At 36.9% G+C, this 23401-nt stretch overlaps 1 protein-coding gene across 2 annotated transcripts in view; it reads left to right on the top strand.

Moving 5' to 3' along the window:
• The window catches only part of SCNN1G (sodium channel epithelial 1 subunit gamma), a 19316-nt gene extending 1635 nt beyond the window's left edge, over positions 1-17681 (top strand). For both annotated transcript variants that reach the window (XM_072417807.1, XM_072417808.1), the window contains exons 2-13: positions 1817-2146; positions 7912-8212; positions 8652-8845; positions 9302-9405; positions 9974-10137; positions 10863-10961; positions 11906-12023; positions 13492-13570; positions 14343-14400; positions 15319-15380; positions 16375-16450; positions 17032-17681. In XM_072417807.1, coding sequence (XP_072273908.1) covers positions 1824-2146; positions 7912-8212; positions 8652-8845; positions 9302-9405; positions 9974-10137; positions 10863-10961; positions 11906-12023; positions 13492-13570; positions 14343-14400; positions 15319-15380; positions 16375-16450; positions 17032-17424 — 1971 coding nt within the window. In that variant the 5' untranslated portion in view covers positions 1817-1823 and the 3' untranslated portion in view covers positions 17425-17681. The remainder of the gene's footprint in view (positions 1-1816; positions 2147-7911; positions 8213-8651; positions 8846-9301; positions 9406-9973; positions 10138-10862; positions 10962-11905; positions 12024-13491; positions 13571-14342; positions 14401-15318; positions 15381-16374; positions 16451-17031) is intronic.
• The last annotated feature ends 5720 nt before the right edge of the window (positions 17682-23401 follow it).

The following is a 23401-nucleotide window of genomic DNA, read 5'->3' as shown; positions in this document are numbered from 1 at the left end:
TGTCTCGTGTTCTCCTACGTTCAGCTCTTGAAATATTAGCATATGTGCTTTATTATTACATCATATTATTCAGCAGGAGTTCTACATACAATGCACAATGCAGGGACCTCTTCCAGATGTATCTAATATTAGGACACAATATTGCTATTCATGAAGTCATACTATTTACGGGAGTTTTTACTTTTGTTTTTTGTTTGATTCATTCATTTAAAGGATTGCTGAAACTAAAACCCAAATTACTTTCACAATTTCTTTTCACAATTCAGTAGAGATGATCTTGAGATTAATTGAGATTTGGCATTGAACTTGTGTTTACTTTGAATCTGAAGGCAGTCTAGTGTTTAATGTTGCCAGTCTTAGAAGAAAGGGTTTCATATTTCTAGAAGATTTCTTTAAAAGAAAACTAAACAACTAATAAAAAATCACACAAAATATTATTTAATATACAGCAGGAATTATGTATAACAAATTAATTGTTAACTAATAACCCCTTTATTTGTTTTTGATTCTTTATTCCCTGCGTTCCCCGAAACAATCCCTGGTGAAGAATCTTTTCCTGCAATTTAAATACATGGACATTCCTCCGCTTGGTTATCTTTCAGGGGCAGCAGATTCCCTCCTTTATAAATAGTATTGCATACCCTATATATTTGTAAAGAAATGGAATCTTCAATGGAATCTTCTTCAGTAAAAATAATAGTTCTCCAAAACAAATGATTATTTTAAATAGCAAGTTCTGTTCTAAGAGACCCTATGTCCTATATGCAGATATACCTGAAGGCAAAATGTATATGTATAACTCCATTATAGAAGTCTTATTGTAGCAGGCATTCAGTGGCTTTATGTAAGATTCTTGAAAACAAAGATCCCATTTTCCCCCAAAATGTGAGAAAAAGCATACAAATGTTGTTTTTAGTTCCTAAACACCTCCAATTATACTTTTATGTGAATCTGGATATGATATTCCTTGTTTTATATAAACATAGTTGTACTGTTAACTCTATTGACCCTTTAATTTTGTTGTTATAATTATATTATTACTGTTATTGTATGTGATAAAGAGTAGTAGTAGTAATACTAGATATATTTTATTAAACCACTGAACATTTTTTTTTGTAATAAAAATAAAGATTCTTCAGTATTTTTAGGATTTTTTGGCTTTGTGGTTCTTGATACCTCACAGGCAAACCGCCTTTCTTTTAAATTATTACTTTGAGTAATTGACTAAAAAATAGTATTCCCCGCTTTTCACTATTATTTAATGTCTAGATATGCAGAGTCAACATAGATATAATAAAAAAAAAAATTTGTTCCATTAGCAAATCTCACTCTTAGTATTAGGATAAACGTTGGCAGAACATACTAAGATTTAAGGTTCTGCAGAACCCAGGGAGAACATCATTAAAATAAATTAATTCTGTTCTCTTCCTGTATATACCAGAGATTCTCAATACTTTTCTGTGACAATTTTTTTGTAACGATATGGGCTCTATTTATAAAACAGGGAATCATTCCCTCAAACATTTCCTCATGGGAATCAATAGCTGCTATTGAAACTCGTGGACCTGGAAGACTCCTACCAGGGAATGTTTGAGGGAATGTCAGATTCCCAGTTTTATAAATAGAACCCTAGGTGTCAGTTCGGACCCGGTTTGGAGTCCCAACTAACGGGTTGCACAGTTACGGTGCTTGAACCAGCTATACAACAAATGATTGCCAACTAGCTAGGCAAGAGAGATCTAGTATATCATAGAGCATTAAGAAAAGCTGCCATGGATACATCAATATTCTAATTTGGTGTTTCTGTGTCTACTAGAGTCATCATGTCCAACGGGCCAAAGAAGAAACTTACCCAGAAGCTCAAGAAGACCCTTCCGGTCACAGGACCACAAGCACCCACCTTGTATGAGCTGATGCAATGGTACTGCTTGACCACCAACACCCACGGCTGTAGGAGGATAGTGGTATCTAAAGGTCGCTTAAGAAAATGGATATGGATTGCCCTGACTTTAGTAGCAGTGGCTCTTATCTTCTGGCAATGTGCTCTGCTGCTTATGTCCTACTACAGCGTAAGCGTCTCTATTACAGTCAACTTCCAGAAACTGACCTTCCCAGCCATCACAATCTGCAATATGAATCCATACAAGTAAGAAAATTGGGGCTTAATGGGTGGGTGGTGGGCTGGGGACTACTAGTTTCTCTGAACATTTTGGTAGAACCATGCACGTAGGGTGGCAATCTGTCAAGCAATACTTTGTTTATGTCAATTGTATCTCTAGTCTGTAGAATGTAAAGGATTTTAATCCCTCGGTATCAGGGATTAAGCTCTAGTTGGCTCTCACCTTATTCAAAACATATTCAGTTTAATGTGTTTCAGGTGAGATTAGTCAAGGTGTTCATCAAAAGCTACCGCAGAATTTTCGCTTGTAGGCTTTATTCAAAGCATGTTTTAAAGAAGTAGAAAAAATACTTGTGCCAGTTTTTATGAGGATTTGTGTTTCCATCTATGGGTTCTTTTTACATGATTAAAGTTAAAATACGTACGTTAAAATCTTGAACAATATTTGGACATAGATAGTATTAACTAAGTTGTAGGGTCTGGAAAAACCAAGGTACTTCTGAACATTTGGATAGAATTTTTGTTGGAAAAAGATAACAAGAAGGCAAAAAAGATGATATTTGTCTCCATGTTATCTCTTTTCTATGCTTTCTCCTTTTTTCAATGTCTTTCTATTTTTCCATATTCTTCCATATTCTCTAGGCCATTGGTGCTCTTGATTTTTTTCTGACAGTAGCATGAGAATCATTACACAGATGGACACCAAAAAGTGGATTGTACTGCTTCCACCACATTTTGTTCTTGGGTATAAGGAATGAACTGGCTTTCCACATTCATAACTGTCAGTGAAGGTTCTCATTTATCCAGGTTATTGGATATTTAATAGTAGATGGTCACATTCAAGTGGACCAGTTCTTGTAACGTTGAAGACATTTTGTTGTTCTCCAAGGCACTTCATCAGTTTATTGGCTTGGAAAGGTATAAACCATCTTCAGCATTACAAGAACAAGTCCACCTTGATAAATGAGAACCTTCCAGTCCAGTTTAGTCCAGTTGAATGTGACTAACTACTATTAGATATACAATGACCTCGATAAATGGGAACATTCAATTACAGTTATGAATGTTGAAATCTAGTTGATTTTTTTAAAGTACAAGTCCAGTTGAACAACCACTAACCAATATTTATAACAATAATTTCATAAACATGATTACATGGCTGAAATGAGCTACAGTACACAATAATAATAAGGCCAATTAACTAAAGGTGTGAATTTAAGGAATGTGTTAAACAGTTCTTTAAGAGAATATTTTAAACATTCACTGAGCCTAAAAAAAAGACATCTATTTGCATATGATTGGATGGCTGGAGTCAGTAGAGCTTCAAGTGAAAACTCCCTTCCTGAGTGATATTTTACTTTGTTAAATGAACAGCCCAAATTCCTTTAGTTATTCAACCCCAGTGTTCCAAAAGCATATGTATAATCCTAAAACAGACAGTAAACTCATTGTTAGTCATCAAGACCGTGTTCCAAGTAAGTTAAACAGAAATATAAATATTTCAGTAATCCATGTAAACCAATGAGCATCCACTCTGCTATAGTCTGACCACTGCAAGGTGAATTTTGATTGGTTGCTGTTGCTGCACCCAAGAATTACCACTTATGAATACAACATTGTTGAATTAGGCCATTTATGTATTTTGGCGTATTCTAATGCGGGTCAGTGTTAAATATAATTCTTCTCATAGGTTACATTTTTTATTTATGTACAAATCTGTGCCAAGAGAATATTACAAAATATACTATGCTGAAGTACTTAATGTAGAGTACATTCAGCAATGACTTAATTGCTTATGAGAGGCTGTTCAAGTCTGGTGTCATACTCCCAGACAAGATGGAAATTCACCTGTAAATACAAAATAAAGGGCTAATAAAACTCAATCAAAACTGGTTTTCATTACAAGAGAATAAAAAATGTTTTTTCAGGAGCATTAATTAGGTAATTGTGTTTAGAAGCTTTACACACATTTCTTCTCATTTGTTAACAAAGCAGGAAACTAGGCAGACTTTATGATGAATCCTTTACCCCAAGTTAGCTGAAAATAACTAACAATAGTAATAGCTTAAACTACAGATAAACTATAATGTATGATGGTCTAAACAAGTCCAAAATACAGTATTATGTAATACACAAGTCTCTTAAAGTAATAAATAACTTTCTTTACCATCCCTGACTGGGCTCAATTCTTCTTCATCTGTGTTTTACATGCTGCCCCTCCCAGACAGTGCAAATCACAGTGGTAGGGTCCCAATCCAATGTGCCAATCCAGCAAGCAGTGGGCATGACTAGGTGAGGGCAGGTTCTGCCAGTATGTATGTCGCCTGTTGCCTTTACATTGAAAATTGTGGTCTTGCTCCTTTGGACAGTAAAGTCTTTTTCCTGGCTTACTTCCCATGTAATTGTAATTTGTACAATCCATTGTGTAGATACAGTCAGATACCAACAGTTGCAAAAGTTACTCCTGCGATATAATTTGTGGGTTCCTAGACACTTCTTTTACATTAGACAGTCATTTCTTGGCCTGAATTTGCTGAGCGGGCCAGTTCTGGATAAACTTGTCGTCATTTGAGAACGATCAAATTATTTGGCAATCTTTTGAAAAACCCTTGCTAATAGTCATCTGCAACATTCTTTCTGAGCGCCTTAGAGAGCTCTGTTGATTTTGGCATGACCACCCGCATATATCAATGGCATAGAGGACACCAGGCCCTCAATATCTGATCTGAGATTCCACCAGCATACTACCTAAAGAGGTTCTTGTTGGCAACTTATCTGAAATACCTGATTCTGATTTCATGGATTTAAAGTGATGGGAAATGTATTTTTCTCATTTCAATTTTTTTTTCATTTTGAATATGAGAATAAATGTAATATGGCTATGGGAAGTGAGGCTATATGCACCCTTCTAGGTTGGTGATTTCTAAAGCGAGCCAGTGCCCTGGAGACATTATTATTAGTATTATTAGTATAGTGTGTTTATATAGCACTAATTTTTTACTCATAGGGGTTGCAAATGACAGACAGATACAAACAATGATATAGGAGGCGGAGAGGACCTTGCCCAAAAGACCTTTACAATCTAAAAGGTGGAGGAAATTACTGGGGTGCATACAAGTTTTGCAGTTGTGTGCCTATCCTTACACTTCTAGCATGGCCTGGGCTGTCAATGAATTTGATTGCTCTTGTCACATTATGACAACAATGTGTACTGATGGAAATGAATAAACTAATTTGTGTTATCCCCAAAACACTGATAGCAGGAGGTGATTTCAGAAATCCTACCTAATTACTAATTTACACAACTCTCCAGCTAGAGAATACGTTTTATTTTCTATTCATTGAGAAACTACAGAAGAACACGGATTATGAAGTTCATTGTTTCTCAGGTTGTATCTGAACAAGAAACACAAAAAACTAGCTGCATGCTGAATATACTACTACGATTAGGCAACACAGAGGTATTTGCCACTAGGTTTGAAAACAGAAGCCTTAGGAAAGGAATCAGGAAGCATGCATAAGTGGATACTTGGAAAATTATGTAATGCCTCATATCAAAATATTGGTGAATTAAAATGTATACACTGAATGATTTAAATCCTTTAGATGAATCATATTCTGGTCTCACGTGAAACTAAGACACCTGTTAGCGGAGTATAACAAACAAATGGACAAAAATGGACACATGGACAAAAATAGAGAAGTTTTTTTAAAAAGGTTTCTCAACTGCAGTCCTAAAGGGCCACACAGTGAAGAGTATGGCATATTGGGGGATTCAAAAAATCCTTTTCAAGCTCTTTGTAAACCATACCTTACTTCATTTACTGGTGTCTATTGGATAAATACTAAAAATATGCACTGATCCTGACGTTGAGGACTCCTAAAGAGTCACTGTTTTTTGGACTTTACAGGGGCCTACGGCTACAGGGCTAGTAGGAATAAAGAATGCACCAGGCCTCTTGGTTAGCAAGAGACAACTTTTTTCTAATTTTGGTTCTGTACATTACCACAATGAATTATAAATGAAACAACTCAAATGCAGTTGAACTGCAGACTTTCAGCTTTAATTCAGTGGGATGAACAAAAAGATTGCATAAAAATGTGAGGAACTAAAGCCTTTTTTTTACACAATCACTTCATTCCAGGGGCAAAATTCATTGAACAAATGACAGGGAGGCTTAAAGGAACACATTTTCAATTGAAAGAATAAAAATTAGGCATCTTTTCCATAAATCATTCATGAGAAAGACACACTAAACTACTAAACTTTGCTTTAGAAATGCACTTTAGTCCCATGCAACTGCCAAAAAACAGCTCTATTCACAAAGCAAAAACACCACAAGTGACAGATGATGTTATTTAAATCCAATGAGATTTGGAAATTACAGTCACTTGTGTCTTTGTGAATCCAGCCTAATGACAGTTGAGTGTTTCACTCCCACACTCCCATACAAGCACACTCACGTAATGCATACCAGAGTACACCTAAGTACAAATACAGGAATGTATTGTACCGTTTTCTTGCTTCTACGGACAAAGAACAAATAACTACAGCACTTTGTTCCAGTGTTTATCATTTCTATGTCCTGCAGGCACATAATAAACACCAAGACATTGTGACTGCTCTGTATATCCTAAGGATAAGTTACAGGTAAAAGAATGCATTGTTCTTCTAAAATTCTCCGCAGGGCATACTATACAGAAAATATATTTATTAATATCCTCAGGCATAGATTTATTGCTAGGTATCCCATGCAAGCTTATTTATACATTGTCAAGATATTCTATGCCAGGTTAGGATCAGTAAAACAGGAATCTGTTAAGATCTTAGTGGGGATTCATTTTGGTTTTTAAGATTCGTGTTTACAGGCTCCAGTGATGGTAATCCAACCTTGGCTGTCTATACTTTATATCTTTCTATGCTCCCCAAACTGGATGGTCTCAAGCTTTGAACCCAATTTCACTATGAAATGACATCTGGGAGTCTGAATATATTCTCCTATATGCATTTAGGTCTTCCCTTTGTGTAGGAATACAATACAGGTTTAATCCATGACACTTTGAAGCCATAGACTAGGTCTTTAAAACACGTTACCGACTATCACCAGTACATTCCTATATGTAATCAAGGGTTCTAAACTGCCACCCTGATAATGAGAAAATTCTAACATGGCCATGGTACAAAGGTCTTGCACAAATATTGTATTTGTGAAATAGTGAACCACCATGTTTTGGAACTCTTAGCACAAAACTCCTGGAACGGGTAGGCAGCTATAAGTTCTTTTCCAGGTGTTTGTTTGAAATGTACTGAAAATGAATGGGCACATAGGGTCTAATTTATTAAGCTCTCAGGATCGAAGAAGATAGACTAATATTGGAAAGCCTAAGCGACTCAGCAAACTTGGAATAGATTGCTTAAAAATCATTTACAATCAGCTTGCAAATGTTTTAATCCTTAACCAGATCCCTTGTGTTGTGTAGTGTTGTGGATCACCCAGGTTCTCCCATGATAGTCCATCTTCTACAGTCTTGGAGAGCTTTAAAAATTCAGGGCCATTGTCCTTATGTCACATGTCTGAGCCTTTGATATCTTGCTAAGGCTAGTTGGTCATCACAGGCCAAATGGGGCTTGGGGTAAATCAAACCCTTGAGTTCTGGCATGCTGAGTTGTAGTTTTAAGGTATTTCTTCACTCATTTAGGGCTCCAGATAATCTTCAATGACATAATCATAACAAGCTTAACAGAAAATCCAATGAAAAATATTTACCAACCTTATTTCTGTTTTTTGCAGGTACAGTGCAATCAAAGATTATCTGACTGGGCTTGATTTAGAGACCAACCAAGTGCTGAAGGACATTTATGGTTTCAACAACCCTCTTACTCGCAGACGCAGAGATCTACAACAACAAGAGAATATAACAGAAGAACAGTTATACTTTCTCAAAAAAATCACATTATATCGCATTAGAAGCATACAGGGAAGCGAGATAGTTGCTGATGAACTTCTTACAGGTAGACATACCAGAATGAGCGCCAGAGTGGTCAACCAGGACAAAGAGAGAACGAGCGGAAATATTGTGGGTTATAAGTTGGTGAGTCCTCTGAACATTTTCTGACATTCTTTAAAAGTTTTTAACAGGTCCCATTTTGCTGCCAGTATAACACATTACAGACTTTTTCAAACCAAATGTATCTAAAAGTCTCACTTCCATCACAAATTCCAGAATGAAGAGACTTTCTCCTTTTGGACCAGTCTTGATCAGGAGTTCTTGTTCCTTCCACATTGGGGCATCTTAGATTTGGGAAAGGAACCCTATTAGTAATGAATGTTGTGATTATAAAGTAGAATGGACAAAAGTTGAAATAAATCCAGAATGTAATAAAAGCTTACATTTAGCTTTGGACCAAAACATCATATGAACACATCTTTGATTGCATTGTAGATTGAATTGGTTGGGTTTATGTTACTTTACTGCCGAATTTCATAGACACATTTGTAATTTAATTTTTTTCTTTGTTTTCACGCTCTAGTGTGATCCAAACAACAGCTCTGATTGCACAGTGTTCACCTTCAGCTCAGCTATCAATGCCATCCAGGAATGGTACAGATTACATTATACTAATATCTTGGCACAGATTTCTGCAGAACAGAAGATTGAAATGGGCTACTCGGCTGATGATCTGTTTGTCAGTTGCCTTTTTGATGGTCAATCTTGTGATGCAAGGTGAATTGAACTTATTATTTTTTGAATTGCACAGAAGCAAACACTGTAGTGATTTACCTAAAACTGGGTGGTTGGGTGCCAGCTGCCAGAAGCTGCACGGGATGGCTTTATCCCAGCACAGATGTAAACATGGCTTTAAGCACTCCCATTTGTTTATTGTTGATTTTAGGAGGATTAAGCCTCTTTAGGAGGTTGAATGACAGTCTGATAACACCTAAATCCTACAAGCATTTACCTTCTTTGACAGCCATGGTAAAGATAATAAGGTTTGCAGGCCTTGTATAGGTCTGATGGAAGACACTTCTTTAATACACTACAACCTTTATGACTTATCAGAACCAAGTGCCACATTTACCAATCCCATTGTGGAATCCCCTACTTGGAATACATCAGGATTAGGTTAACCATCTTTTTATTTGAGGGAAAGCTAATGAAATGATATTTCTTCCAATACAGGGACTTCACTCTATTTACTCACCCTCTGTATGGCAATTGTTACACATTTAATGATGCAACGAGGAAGGAGTTGCTTGTATCCTCCATGGGTGGAGCAGAAGCTGGTAAGAATTCCACTGTCCCATATATCTTCTTATTACGTGGTATTTTTTTATGTCCATAGAAAAGTTAGCCAAGCCATGGTTTCTCAGTTAGATTTCAACCTAGACACCTATTTAAAGTTTTATATAAACTTAGGGTTACTTTAAGCATTTTTGAGCTCTTATAGCCCCCACCACAGCCCTAGGAGAAAAGCCTGTGCTCCTCAAGCATGTTGCTGAGAAGAACTCCAAGTCACCATCTGCTTTAGAACCAAAGCTATCAACATTGAGCTTGACTGATAACGTAGCTGCAGGTCTGACTCAGTGGAAGGCATCAAGGTGCTGGCGGGGAACAGGCTTTTTCTCTTTCTTCTTTAAAAAAAAAGTGAACTGTGAGGCATTGAACAGCTTTTGTTTATGAATTTAACAAATTTAAGCTGTAGGTGTAATGAGACTTTCAAAGATCATAAAGAGGTGTAACCACATACAAGCTTGTCTTTAGATCAAGCCATTTAATTATTACTCTTTTTATGTGATGTGTCTATCACGCCTGTATTTATAGTAATCACATAATTGTTTATCTTTCTTTAAGGGCTAAAACTGATTATTCACATAGATGAAGATGAATATAATCCCTTCCTGGTGACAGCAGCTGGTGCCAAAATATTAGTCCATGACCAAAATGATTATCCATTCATTGAAGAGTCAGGGACTGAACTTGAGACAGCAACTGAGACATCTATTGGCATGCAGCTGGTAAGTGAATTTCACAGTTATAGTTTACCTACTCTGAAATCTCAGCCAAAATAATCCAGACACTCAGATTGCATTATTGAATAGCTGTATTTGTCCAAACTATTTAACTATTAACTATTAGTTAAGATATGTGCAAGTTCTGACAATTGTCATAAGGGCTGGAGTAGCTAAGGGGCATTGATGGCTCAATATCAGCTCATGTGAATTGCTCAGCCCAAGGTTATGGTTAGACATGCAATGAGATTATAGTTACTGCGTCCTCATGCCAGTGATCTGCTGCCTTGGGGGAAACGCTGTACGTAGCCCACAGCCCCACAGGAACTGAATAGGGGGGCCGTAAGCTGTACCGTAGCCCGCTATCAAATCTGTAGACGCTGGTTCTTTATGGCACCAGTTGAGATCTTGAACATTGAACTGTAAGGTAACAAGAAATGATCATGTGTCCTGCTATAAAGTCTTAATAAGGTAATTCAGTGACGTGTGAAGTAGAAGCAATCTCTTTTGGGGCAAAATGATACCTAGTTATCAGTGTGATTTGTAACAAATAGTGTTCATTAGTCCATAGTCCTTAGTAATAACTTATCAAAGAAAAACTGTGTTAACAAGTCTTTAAAGTCGACCTTCCACCGAAATGTAAGCTGGTCACAGTCTATGGACTCAAGTCAGGTAAAAAATGTACTCCGTAAGCAAAAAAAATTAGTTTTTTCTCACCATTTTGATTTCAGACAGAATCAACAAAGTTAAGCAGCCCCTACAGCGAGTGCACTATTGATGGAAGTGATGTCCCTGTTCACAATCTCTACAACAAGACGTACACTTATCAGGTATGTGTATATGGCGAAATGGTTCATTAGCAGGATGGAGGTAGAAAGGTGACACTTTGGAATCCAAGCTGAATCTGGAAAAGAAGTAGCACTAGTGTGTTAATCACAAGACTAAACAAATCTAGAAATCTTTTGGTAGGTGATTTTTTTTCACACGCATATAAATATACATGGACCTAGAAGATTGTCCACCAGGGAACATTGGCTGAATGTTAGATTCAGCTTTATAAATAGAGCCTTTACAGTCTTGTAAAACAGACCAATGTGTGCAACATTAGTAGTGGTTATATGATGTGGTAAACCATATTACTTCATATTCTCTGCAGTAGACAGTGTGGTCACACTTTTATAGAAAGTCGAGAAATAACACAACCACTGGCAAGATCAGTCAAAAAATTATCTTACTGAAGGAACTCCAAAAAACACATGGTTTTGCACATGGTAACACTTAAAAAAATAACTATGGTAATTATTGAGCACGGTGGCTCAGTGGTTAGCACTCTGGTCTATGGAGGGCTGGGTCCGAAGTTCGAATCTTGGCCTGGACTCTATCTACATGGAGTTTGCAGGTTCTCCCTGTGTCTGTGTTTCCTCCAGGTACTTCAGTTTCCTCCCACATCCCAAAAACATGCAGTTAGGTGACATGGCTCCCCCCCAAAATTGACCTTAGACTGTATTAAAGACATATGTCTTGAGGTAGGGATGTTAGATTGTGAGCCCCTTTGAAAGATAGTGGCATGGCTATGGACAGCACTGCGTAATATGATTGTGCTATATAAATACTGTGTAATAATAATTTTAATACTATTATTAATGGTTCATTATGCAATATTCTGTAGTATAGTCTGTTGATTTATAGATCTTTTGGTACAGATTTGTTGGAAATGCACATTAAAGTTCATTATGACATGTATTTAATTTTGGAATGTCTTTCACTCTGCTAGATCTGCCTCTACTCCTGCTTCCAGCTTGAAATGGTAAAAACTTGTGGCTGTGGACACTACGACCAACCCCTGCCAGAAGGAGCAAACTACTGCAACTTTGAAAATGATCCAAGCTGGAGTAAGTTTATTTCCCAACACTCCTTTCTTATGTTACCACTTGTTCATGGAATCTGTTATTTTTTGGGATATCTTACTACATTTTACCCATTGCTTAGTTTTATTTTGGTCTGTTAAATTACAAATGCACTATAATGGGAGTATTTACAAATTACTAGCTAGAGCAGCCATTCCTAGCCAGGGTTCCATGGAACGCTACGGTTGCTCCTGGAGTTCCTTGCCAATAGTTCCTTGAGCTGATTAACCTCCCATATGATGGCGCCTGCATACTTTAGGGGGCCATAAAAATTGCACAGCCAATGAATGTATGTTCTTCTCAATGAAAGAATATGCAGTGCCATTTTTCCTATTGACTGGTTATAGCAGAGTTCTAAACAACTGGAAACTATAAAAGATTCTTAGGGGATGGAAGGGTTGGGAAAGGCTGAACTAGATAGTGTATTTCACCAGTAAGACTTTATAGGTGGGACACCCCCTTATCTCCCCACTAGGCTGGAAAGGTTGGGTAACAGTATAAATGTTTGGTGTTTGTTCCCTTGAATTGCTTATTGGCAGATCATAATATACATTATATATGAGATTGTCTAAAAAGGGTTTCCTTTGCACCTTTCCATACAATCCATAATTTTTCAAGTGCTACATTACAAATCCAGCTGCACTGTATAGTTTAACATGGATGTATTGCAGAGCAGTATGTTGACACAGCATGCAAACTCAGTTACATAGATATAGTGACATTTTCTGTACACGTGGGAAAGTTTAAACACGTGTAAAAAAAATTAAGAATAAGTCTATCAGCCATATGGATCAAAAGTAAAATAATAAATAATAATAATTACTTACACAGAAAGAAACTCCCTCCTCCATTTCCAAAACCACAAGCAATTGAATGTACCTAATAACAGCGGTGTTGGCATGTATAATAAAATTGCAGGTTTAAACATGTGCTGATGGAATAAAAATAGTGCAAGCACCATTTTGTTCTATCACAGTGTATACAGGAGGAGAAATAAACACTTTTGCATTGTCATTTCCAATTGCAGAATGTTAAAGGCATGTACTACAACATAGCATAGCCAGCTTAAAGAGAATGTTTATTAATATCAGTTCTAAACAAACAAATCAGCATTGTATGACTTAGCACAGACATTCACCATAGCCTTGATCAGCTTTTCTCTGCCTTTTCCCTAATCATTGTTAATGGCACTCCAACAGTAGGGTATGCATTTTTCCTGCATTTCAGGTATTCAGACTGATATATACATATTTATTTTATATATTTAGTGTCATCGATGAAACATCATGCTGATCCTCCTAATACCCCTAAAACTCTGCTTCAATCTTTAGAATTATAGAAGAAGTTATTGTATTTTTGCTATTGTATTATGTACGCCTTGGGAACTAGTACTTTTATTTGCCTGGAAATGTTTTTGCTGTGACCTAACTTCTTTTAATTTCTTTTATTTTAGTTTATTGCTATTTCAAATTACATAAAAGATTTGTCCAGGAAGAGCTGGGATGTCAGGATATGTGTCGTGAGTCTTGCAGGTGAGAGAATTTTTATTTTTGACAACATTAGAACATCTACTAGAATGAAGTATGTATTAAGAACGGAAGTATGAAGGCAAATGACAAACCCCTCTCATGCCTCCACTTACACAGACATTGAAACAATACACAAATGATTTGATAAATCCACAAAAACATTTTTCAATGCACTTTTTAAAGTGGTAGACATTAGGTGAAAAGTTTTATTTGTTTTTATTTTACTTTTACCTCTTAGCCTTTTTACCCCTGAGGAAACCTTAAAAATATTTTCAGGTGTCAGGAAACCAATGGGATCAATTGGAAAATGCTATTTGCATTGATTGTAATAGTCAGAATCTTACATTTAGCAACAGCTAAAAATGGTCCTTGGTTTCATGCAGCTATCTCTGCCAATTAGTTTTTACTATGCAGGCAACATCTTATGGGATGTCCATCTATCACTGATCATGAAACTCCTGGCAACTTCAGGAGAAAACATAGGGTTCCATGAAACCCTGGTTATAAATGGCTTCTCTACATCATACTGTTATTTTTTGTGGGCTGCAATTTATCTTTTAATATGCAAAACCCCTTGGAACAATTGGTTGGCTAACAACTAAGTTTGCCATGATGATAATATCATCAACCTCTCTAGTTCCTCTTATGTGTACCTTTTTGCAGTATCTTTTATGTGTACCTTATGTGCAGCCTTTTTTAATCCTTTTGGAGGAAAGTTTTAATTGCAAAAAATAAATATGTAAATCAATAAATGCTTTTCTTTCTCATTTTTTAGTTTTAAAGAATGGGGGTTTACTAGGAGCGTAGCAAGCTGGCCATCAGTGCAATCTGAGGTATGTTTATTTTGAATATGTTTATTTTTTTTATAGAGCAGCTATGTGTTAAGTACACATGTCAGATGATCATGACGTCAGGCAACTGCTGTGCACATGTCAGATTGTCGCCCAAAATGAGGACAACTGTTCCTCTTGGACAAGAACCCAAAAAGTGAACAGCGGCCGTCTGAGATCACTCATGGATTCAACAGAACAGGTCCATAAACGATGATCAGGAATGATCACCATACAAGTCAAAGGAGGAGAGCACAGCCAGGTGCCGCTTGCTTATCCTCCTCCCTCCCCTTTCCAAGGAGCAGAATGGGTGCTGGGTGTTTAGCACTCATTCAATTATCTGTCGATGGAAACAATTATGAAAGAGCGTTTCCGGCAACAAAAGTTTTATACGTGTATACAGCCTAACTGTGGAGATTTTTACCATCAACTACTTCTAAAATGGACATAAATTAGATAACATTTTACTAGCATCAAAACAGGTTAGAATTTCCCTATTTAATGTGCTTCGTAATATGTTGGTAATATATGTTGGTCCTTTTCAATATACTCATACAAGGAAGGTCCATAACCTGGTGTAAGCTAAAACCCCATTGACTTCTAGTTTACATTGGGCTTTCCTATGCTTTTTAATGGATGAACGGAGCAACTTTGGAGTTTATGTAAGAAAAGTGCTTCTAGATAGGGGGAGGATAGAGTGAACCAATACCGTTTCCTGCTTGTGTAAACCCTAGATTCACTTTAACCTCTTTTCACCTGCCTTATTAATGTTGGGCAAACATAGTTAAAGAAAAATGTTCAAACTTTACAAGAAATCTTTTATAACTTATATAAATAAAGTCAGCAACTAGCTTCTTTTAACATTGGTACCCTTACATTTTTCCTATAATATGTCACATCAATTCTTTTTTTTTTTAATAGGATTGGACTTTGCGAATTTTGTCCTGGGAACTTGCAGGCAAACTTGACAAAAACCTGTCAAAGTAAGTCAGATTGACAACCCAACCTTTTAATCAACTTTCATTCTTTTCCTTGTTGAAGGTATTTTTCAAAGCTATTCCAGCTATGGTAAAGCACTTTTTCTCCCATAAGCAACCAAAAAGTTATTAAAAGGAGGCTGTAAAATATTATGTGAAAAAGAAATGATGCCTAACTATTCAAAAGAGTTGTTTTTTAAACCATTAAGCAGTGTTGCTCAAAATAACTTCTCTTTGGTTCCAAGTGTGACTCACCTATCCCTGTTTTATCACAGGTACCCCCATCCTCATTCTTTTTTTCTTTCTAAAGATGGTCTGGGGCCATCTTGATTGGGATGATGTAATTCCCGTGTAGGCACTCGGGAGTGAGGGAAGCCAGGATTGCCAGGTTTCCCTAGCACATGTGCAAATCAGATTTTTTACATTTCACCAGCATGATCAGAAAGGAAGGATGGATTATTGCACAAGGAACATACCCGGTCCCTTCCTGTAATAACCACCTGCCTGACCCTGTATTTTGTAAACTTTGGTTTCACTTTAAAAGGGTGTACCCCACAATTCTTTGTATCTATACCTTCTGTCAGCAATAATTACTTCCTAATTACAGAATGAAGGCAAACAGGTTAAATTAAAATGCATTAGGAAAGTAATGGTCAGTGTGTTACAACCCATTCTCCAAAATAAAGCTTGTTTGCACTTTATAAGAACAGTGAGAGAACAGTTAACACTTTTATAATTTATTCTGGTTGACTCTGATGATACTCCTGGATAACGCAGTGTTATGAATATTGAAGTGCAGTGATAAAGGATGGACCTGAAATCAGCATTAAACCGCTATAGAATAGGCTGATTGGGTGATTTCCCTTGGTCTCCACTTCCACTTTTATATATATATATAAATATATATATATATATATATATTTATAATAACAAATTAGATTCTTCTTTATTCTTCTTATTATCTTTTAACAATGAAGTGTCCCCTTTTCCTGTTTTTTAGATATGACCTGGCAAACCTGGGCATATTTTACCAAGATCTGAACCTCAGAAGCATAGCTGAGAGCCCAGCCTCCAGTGTAAGTAAAACATTATATATATATATATAAAGAAATATAAATACGGTATATGTATGGTGTCTCATATTTTACAGATTTTAATGATCACTTGGCTGTACTATGTTGAAATTTCCAGGTCTTTAACCACTTTCACATTTTACAATGCCATTGCTTGCCATATTGTTATTTTTATTATTTGAACACAGCATGATGTGATGATGGTAATATTTTAATTTAATGTATATATAGAAATATTTTCATGTTGATGGGATGGATGAACTATATTAGGTTCTTGTACAGGATGGATTCCTAAAACAATCCCACCCTGGAGTGTGTTTTAATATAATCGAAAGTCATAGGAAAAGGTGAAAATATTTATTCCAATACAATGGTAAAGGGTGTTTCCATCTCCTCTTATGGCCTTCTGGTGTCTGCTTCTGGTATAGAGTCAGAACATAGGTGTAGAATTGACATTCCTGGACCAGATAATTGTGGTCTCTAATGGAAGAGAGACTCTCTAGAGTTTGTTGGGTGGTGCTGTAAATGCCAGCAGAATGTTAGAACACTTCTGTTATTAACTGAGCTTAATCTTTTTTATACAGCTTCCTAATCTGTTGGCTAATTTTGGAGGTCAACTCGGCTTATGGATGAGTTGTTCTATGGTCTGCGTCCTAGAGATTGCAGAGATATTCCTCATTGATTCTTTATGGGTGGTCTTGCGTCAGAAGTGGCACAAATTCATCAGATGGTGGAAGAATCGAAAGCAACAAAGAGAAAACACCTCTGACCTCCCTGTCCCAGCCACAACGGGTCATGACAATCCTTGTCTTACAGATGAAGATCCACCAACATTTAACACAGCTCTACAATTGCCTCAAGCCCAGCATTGCGAAGTACCAAGAACACCACCACCCTTGTATAGGTCCCTACATCCAGAATCAACTTTTAATGGGCCTTCCATAAACCAACAAGAAGAAACTATAGAATATATGTAAGATACTCATAGAAGGAGCTTTTTGAAGTCACTTTTAAATTCTATTTTTGAAGAAGCCGTAGTTCAACTGGAAAGAAGGCTGAAGCTAAAACGTTCAAAAGACTATGGTAGTAAATGTTCTTTTTGGTGCTTGATTGAAATTCAGTGTAGACTTTTGATCCCTCACAATGTGCCACAAATGAGTTGACAAGTTTTCACTGGCTGTTGTTGTCACTCAGTCGTATAACTATTGGTTGTTAAATAATTGTATATAATGCTGATTTTCCTTGCACAATTAGGTGTTTTAAAGCCCAATTGAACCTTTACTTTAAAACAGCATCAAAACAAAGGACGAACAATAACCAACAGTCTGAGTAGTCTTCACAATCTGAGTAGAAAAGCCTGTCATCATGCTGCAGATTGGGCCCTTACTTTCTAAAAGGAATAATTATATTCTTGCAGAGGGCTAACACACCCTGGCATAAGCGTTGCTGTTAGACACTAAACATCCTTTGTTTTGATCCACCTAGAATGTATTTAGCTGATTTAATCTAAATATTCAATTGGACTTTAATTGATGATGTAAGGAGTTGCAGTAATATGGTGGAACACTAAAGCTCAAGTGTAATCTAGATTTTAACTAAATTGTTAACCCACCATTTGTACTGCATTGACGTACAAAAGCTTTATTTCATCTTAATATATTACATGTTTTAAGCTGTTGTCAGTGAGCCTAATTTTCAGGCAAATCTGTTTTTAGTGGCCTGATTTACTTTTTATTATCTCCAATCTGTTCTCTGGTTAGAAAGAAATTTAATACAGAAAAAGTGAATGGCTAATAGGCTTTAACAAAATCTATTTGTATATACAGTTCCAGAAAGTATAGGTAATATATTTCTGATCATTATACTTCTTCATTTTACAAAGTGACCGTGCACTGTATGATATCACACCAGGTTGGTCCCCACTTATTCCTACTCAGGGATCTTGTATTGCTTTTATATTTTAGGTCTTCGGTGAGACACCCATTTTGGAATGTATAATTTAGGTAGTTTCACTCACATAACAGTAATTAGTGCTTCCAGTTGTGTTATTCTCCATTCAGTCTGATAGTTCTGGGGATTTAACAGTTGTAGGTTGTGTTCTTTTCATGAAACACATTAACAGACTAGGGCTTATGTATATGGCCTATGTTCTTCTGTATGAGCTAATTCTGTTCCCTACAATAAAGATCCAAAACTGGGCAGCATGGTAACAGTGCTCAGTTCTGTTCTATAAAGAGGGTGGACAGGCAAGGGGTACCTCCCTGTGTCCTCCTCTTAAAGAAAATACGTTAGTCATTCGTGGTCAGTATTTCATTGATACAACCAGGATGGAGGGGTAAATGACATTGGGGGACCTCTGTACATACACTAGATTTTCACCTAAGACAATTATGATTATTCCTTATGTCAGTCATCCATTACAGTAGTCACCATCCTTTTCGCACCTACGGACCACTAAACTTACGGGATTGGGACTGCGCATGTGCAGGGAGCCGTGTGTCATTCAAAGGGGAAGGAACTTCCCCCAGAGTGACCTCATGATGCCGGAACCTGCCTACTCTTCCGCGATGGAAGAGTGGGTGAGTTGTGCCCAAAGACACAACCCACCCATTGCCCTAAGCCTGCAATCCATATGGGAGGCACAGTCCGTAGCACTGGCTGGTGTGTCCCCCACAGTGGGGTCCTTCTCCTGACCCCGCTAGGGAGTGCACCACCCAGAGCCACGACCGCTGATCTAGCATGTGTATATAGCCTACAAATGTGAGCCAATATGGCCTAATATCACAGACCATACATGCTTGGAGGTAAGGAGGTGACACAAAAAGTAGCAGATTTGTAGGCTTTAAAAGCGCAATTCACTAACTATACAATCTGGCCATAATGTAAATCCCCAAAGTAGCTAAAATGAATTACAGACTTTGGTGCTATGTATCGAAACATTGAATTTAGCTGTTTGTTCTGCATATTGCTTTAAGCAGCTCATAAGCTCTCTAATCAACTAAGCTGTGTTCACCTAGAAGTAAAAAACTAATACAAGGATTTCTTGTGAATACAAACCTTGTAAATTAAATCACATATTACAGCAAAGATTTGTCCTTTATAAACCTATTTCTTTAATCTATAGCTATCAAAAATAAACTTTTTTTTTAACTATCTGCAACACATTGTAATGACCTTTTGACTTGTTTAACAGTCTTGTTTTGTGTGCTATGTGATTTTTGTGCTATGCACAAAATGCTGCTATGTTCATTAGAGTTACTGGCCTATTCTGGGGCCTGACAAAGAGGTCAATAAGGACGAACATTGTCCTGTAGCACAATCTTGCACCTTCAGGTTACCAGCAACATGAATGTACTGTACAGGATTAAGCATTCTTTGTACAATCAGTATAAATGCAAAGTTTTTAATATATATATTTGTACTCATGTATGTACATATTAGGATATGTGTGTGTATATTAGGATACTATATTTAAGACTGTTTGTTGTAAATGTTGTCTTTTTAATAAAATAAATCAATTGAGTGTCAATGTTTGTCCTGATGAACCAATCACATTGCACCACAGCCACATTTTAAAAGTAAGGACGTGTTGTCAATCACTACTACTTTTTGTTCATTGTTTAATGATCTGGGAACCCCTGCTTGTGAAGCATGACAGCTGTTCCCAAACACACTCACTGCAGGATCCCTGCTGTATTTCATGTAAATTAAGTAGTAAAACATCAGCACTACTTTTCCAGCAGTAGACGGTTACCTACTATAATGATGACAGCCACTATTGCAACTTATCTTGGACACATAAACATGAATAGTGATATAGAAAGCAGAGAAGGTAGATGGAACACTTAGCGACCATGGAAGGTAGCTAAAAAAAGAAAAGTTTCATGTTTTCATTTTACTTCCCCTGAATTTGGCTCTTTTTCTCTCTTTGGATTAGGAATGACAAACACAGACAGAATTTTTCTATCTGAAAATATATATAGAGGATCATTACATCATTCAAACATCTTGCAATTCTACAAATTATAGTGAAACTGTAACAAGGTGGAAGTGTTTGTGGGACTACAAGTGTCGGGAACGACACAAAACACCCAGGCACTGCTTATTTAAAAGTTAGTACTTATCTTTATTGGATGGGTACAATTGTTCAAAACAGCATCAGTTCCAGCAGCAAGATCACAGGACTCGGTTTACCCCAGGGAGGGCCCATTTCCATGGAGTCAGGCAAGGAGACGCTGGCTTTTCTTTACATGTATCCAGAAATGTCAGCGCCAGCACTCAATTCTATGATATCTGCAGTTAACAAGTATACACTGATCTCAACCAATCAAATCCGTACATGGCCATTGCTAGCTTATTTTGAACAAACCTCCTTGTTACATAATAATATGAAAAAAATTGCAATTTTTGTGTGATATTATATTTTGTATATTACCAGTTACTTTGTTTCTCATGACCCATCAGTGCATATTAGCCATAACTTTCTACTTATCAGGTCACTCCAACAAGTGTGAGAAGGAGGATACAAAATGTTCACCAAGGTCACACAGGTTACACAAATCCACCTGTACATCCGCCATACAAGTATTCAGCATTCAATATTTTGTTTTTAACATGCTAAAATATAAACTCCTAGGTGGCTCTCCAATGGTGGGATCAGAAAGTCTTACCAGACCTGCTACAGAATCTAAATGGCAATGCCAAACATATCTAGTTATAGTTAGTCACAATTGACTATTAGACTTGTTCATGTAATGGTAAAGATGTTTTGCAGCTCTTCATCAGTTCTACCAATGTAGAAAATACAGTACAAACAAAACTTATGGAACCCCCCTGTTCTAATAACATAATGGCATCTTTGGTGTCAGGAAGTATGCATAGGTTAAAAACATCAGTTTACATGGCTGAAGACTGGGCTTGTTGGGGTACTGATATTAAAATGGCATTAAAGGTAGAAGACAGGTGATGTGTCAATACCATTTGTCTTCCACCAATGGTATAATACCATTTTAAAATGTCTGCCCTGGTCTTTTGACATTAAATTTGTCAACAGTTCACACCTTTAGCCATGTAATTTGTTGTTTTTACACATGTGCAGACTTCCTAACACCTAGGATGTGATTATATTATTAGGACAGGGTGATTCAACAAACTTCTCTTCTCCTGGTCTTGGATCAGAAACATCTGCTGTATCACATTCCATGGTAATTGGATTAGGGTGTTTGTGCTGTGTACATTTACATGCTTCAAGAACCAGTCCAGTTGAATGTGCCAAGCTACTGCTAGATATATATTGACCTAGAAAAACCTTCACTGATATTATACTAAACAGTCATTACAAATCATATTAAAAACAAAAACATTTTTTATTTAAAAAAAAATGTGAAAGCAACAGTGAAAGCAATTGGATGCAGTCTTTCTACCTAGGTACACTTTCATGCAAATAAATGCTGGGCTAACCATATGGGATTGGGTGTAGCATATAATAAATTACGGCATGTGTACACAGGCTTTGGTTCACTCCATATAGGTTTTATATTCTCATACAAGCTTATGGCCCGTTTGAACCAGATCAAAAGTAGGCCCCAAGCAAAAATAAACAGAAACAGAGGGGCTACATGACAGGGAAGGCACAGAAGAAGAATTAGGAGATTGGGGGCTGCTTTTGGGATGGGATGATAGGTGTGGTAAAATGGGGTAGGAGGGGGTCAAAGGACAACAGTTAAAAGGGGGGGTTATGCCAGGCATAGTCGGGAGCGGGATCATGGAGCTGCTTCAACCGGGATGTCTATAAGATGTGTTGGTCCACATGGGGGAGTCGGTCTGGCGGGGTCTGCCCAGGGAGCCGAGACGGGCGGGGACCCCAGGTCATCGTTGGTGGAGGCGGTGTTGGCAACACTTGGGTTGGGTTGGGTTTTACAACACTTACCTGCTCTGTTCATAACAATAATAATATTTAAAAAAAACATATTATCAAGAAAAGAAACACAAACCTTTAAAATTGTCATAGTCTTTGGAAAAGTGTTCCTTTACATTGGTGTGTCATGAGAAATGAGCCTTTGTATTGGTAGTTAGTTGAGAAAAGTTTCTGTACTCTGGTGATCAGTGGAGAAAAGCCCCTTACTTTGGATGTCATTGGAAAATTTCCCATTGTGGTCATTGTATGGGGCAGGCCAGTTTCCACTGCTCAGTGAACCCCTACTGAGCTCTAGAAGACCCTGTGGCACTATAGAACCCTGGTTTATAAAGCATGATATGAATAAAAAGGGAGAGTGAAATCAGATGGTACTGTATGTACCAGTGAGATATTTCCAAACATACAGGCCTATCATTAGAAGGGTGTAGTCAAATGCTGTGGAAGATCTGTTTATTCAAGATCAAGACAGATGTGCTGCTGGAGAACATTCCTCATTCCTCCCCTGTAATGAGGTTAGGTTGTGTGATTGTATTGTGTCATAATGTTCTACAGTGCTGATGCCTTCATTAACCATTTCTTCCATTGGCTAACTTGTCAGTATTGTCGTTCCATCAAGCAAACACCATCATAGCAGCATACACAGGACAGAAGAAGACCTTCTGTTTATTTCCTAAAACACACGGTTTGCTTTACTTCTATTGTGATTTGATTGTTTATTAAACGTTAAATCCAATTTATGGAATTTCATGAGATTAACGTACCACACCCCAATTTACTTGTCTAACCTTCACTTATCCCATTAGGGAGATTTTCATTTTAAGGTACCAAGCATTCAACATAATTAAATGAAATCAAAATTTAATAAAAAATTATAGATGAAAACAATAAGTCTTCTTGTAAACACAGAATGCAAGGCCCTTTTACCAAAAACACAATGTTTCCATAATCATTTGGTTCTTGACATGTTTCACTGCTTAAGCTTTATCAGAAGAACATTTCCTAGAATATTAGCTATAATTATAAATAAAAAATATATT

This window comes from Pyxicephalus adspersus, chromosome 7 (genome assembly GCF_032062135.1).
Source record: "Pyxicephalus adspersus chromosome 7, UCB_Pads_2.0, whole genome shotgun sequence".
Classification (NCBI taxonomy): domain Eukaryota; kingdom Metazoa; phylum Chordata; class Amphibia; order Anura; family Pyxicephalidae; genus Pyxicephalus; species Pyxicephalus adspersus.
The sequence above is the reverse complement of the archived record's forward strand: the minus strand, read 5'-3'. Positions and strand labels throughout refer to the sequence as shown.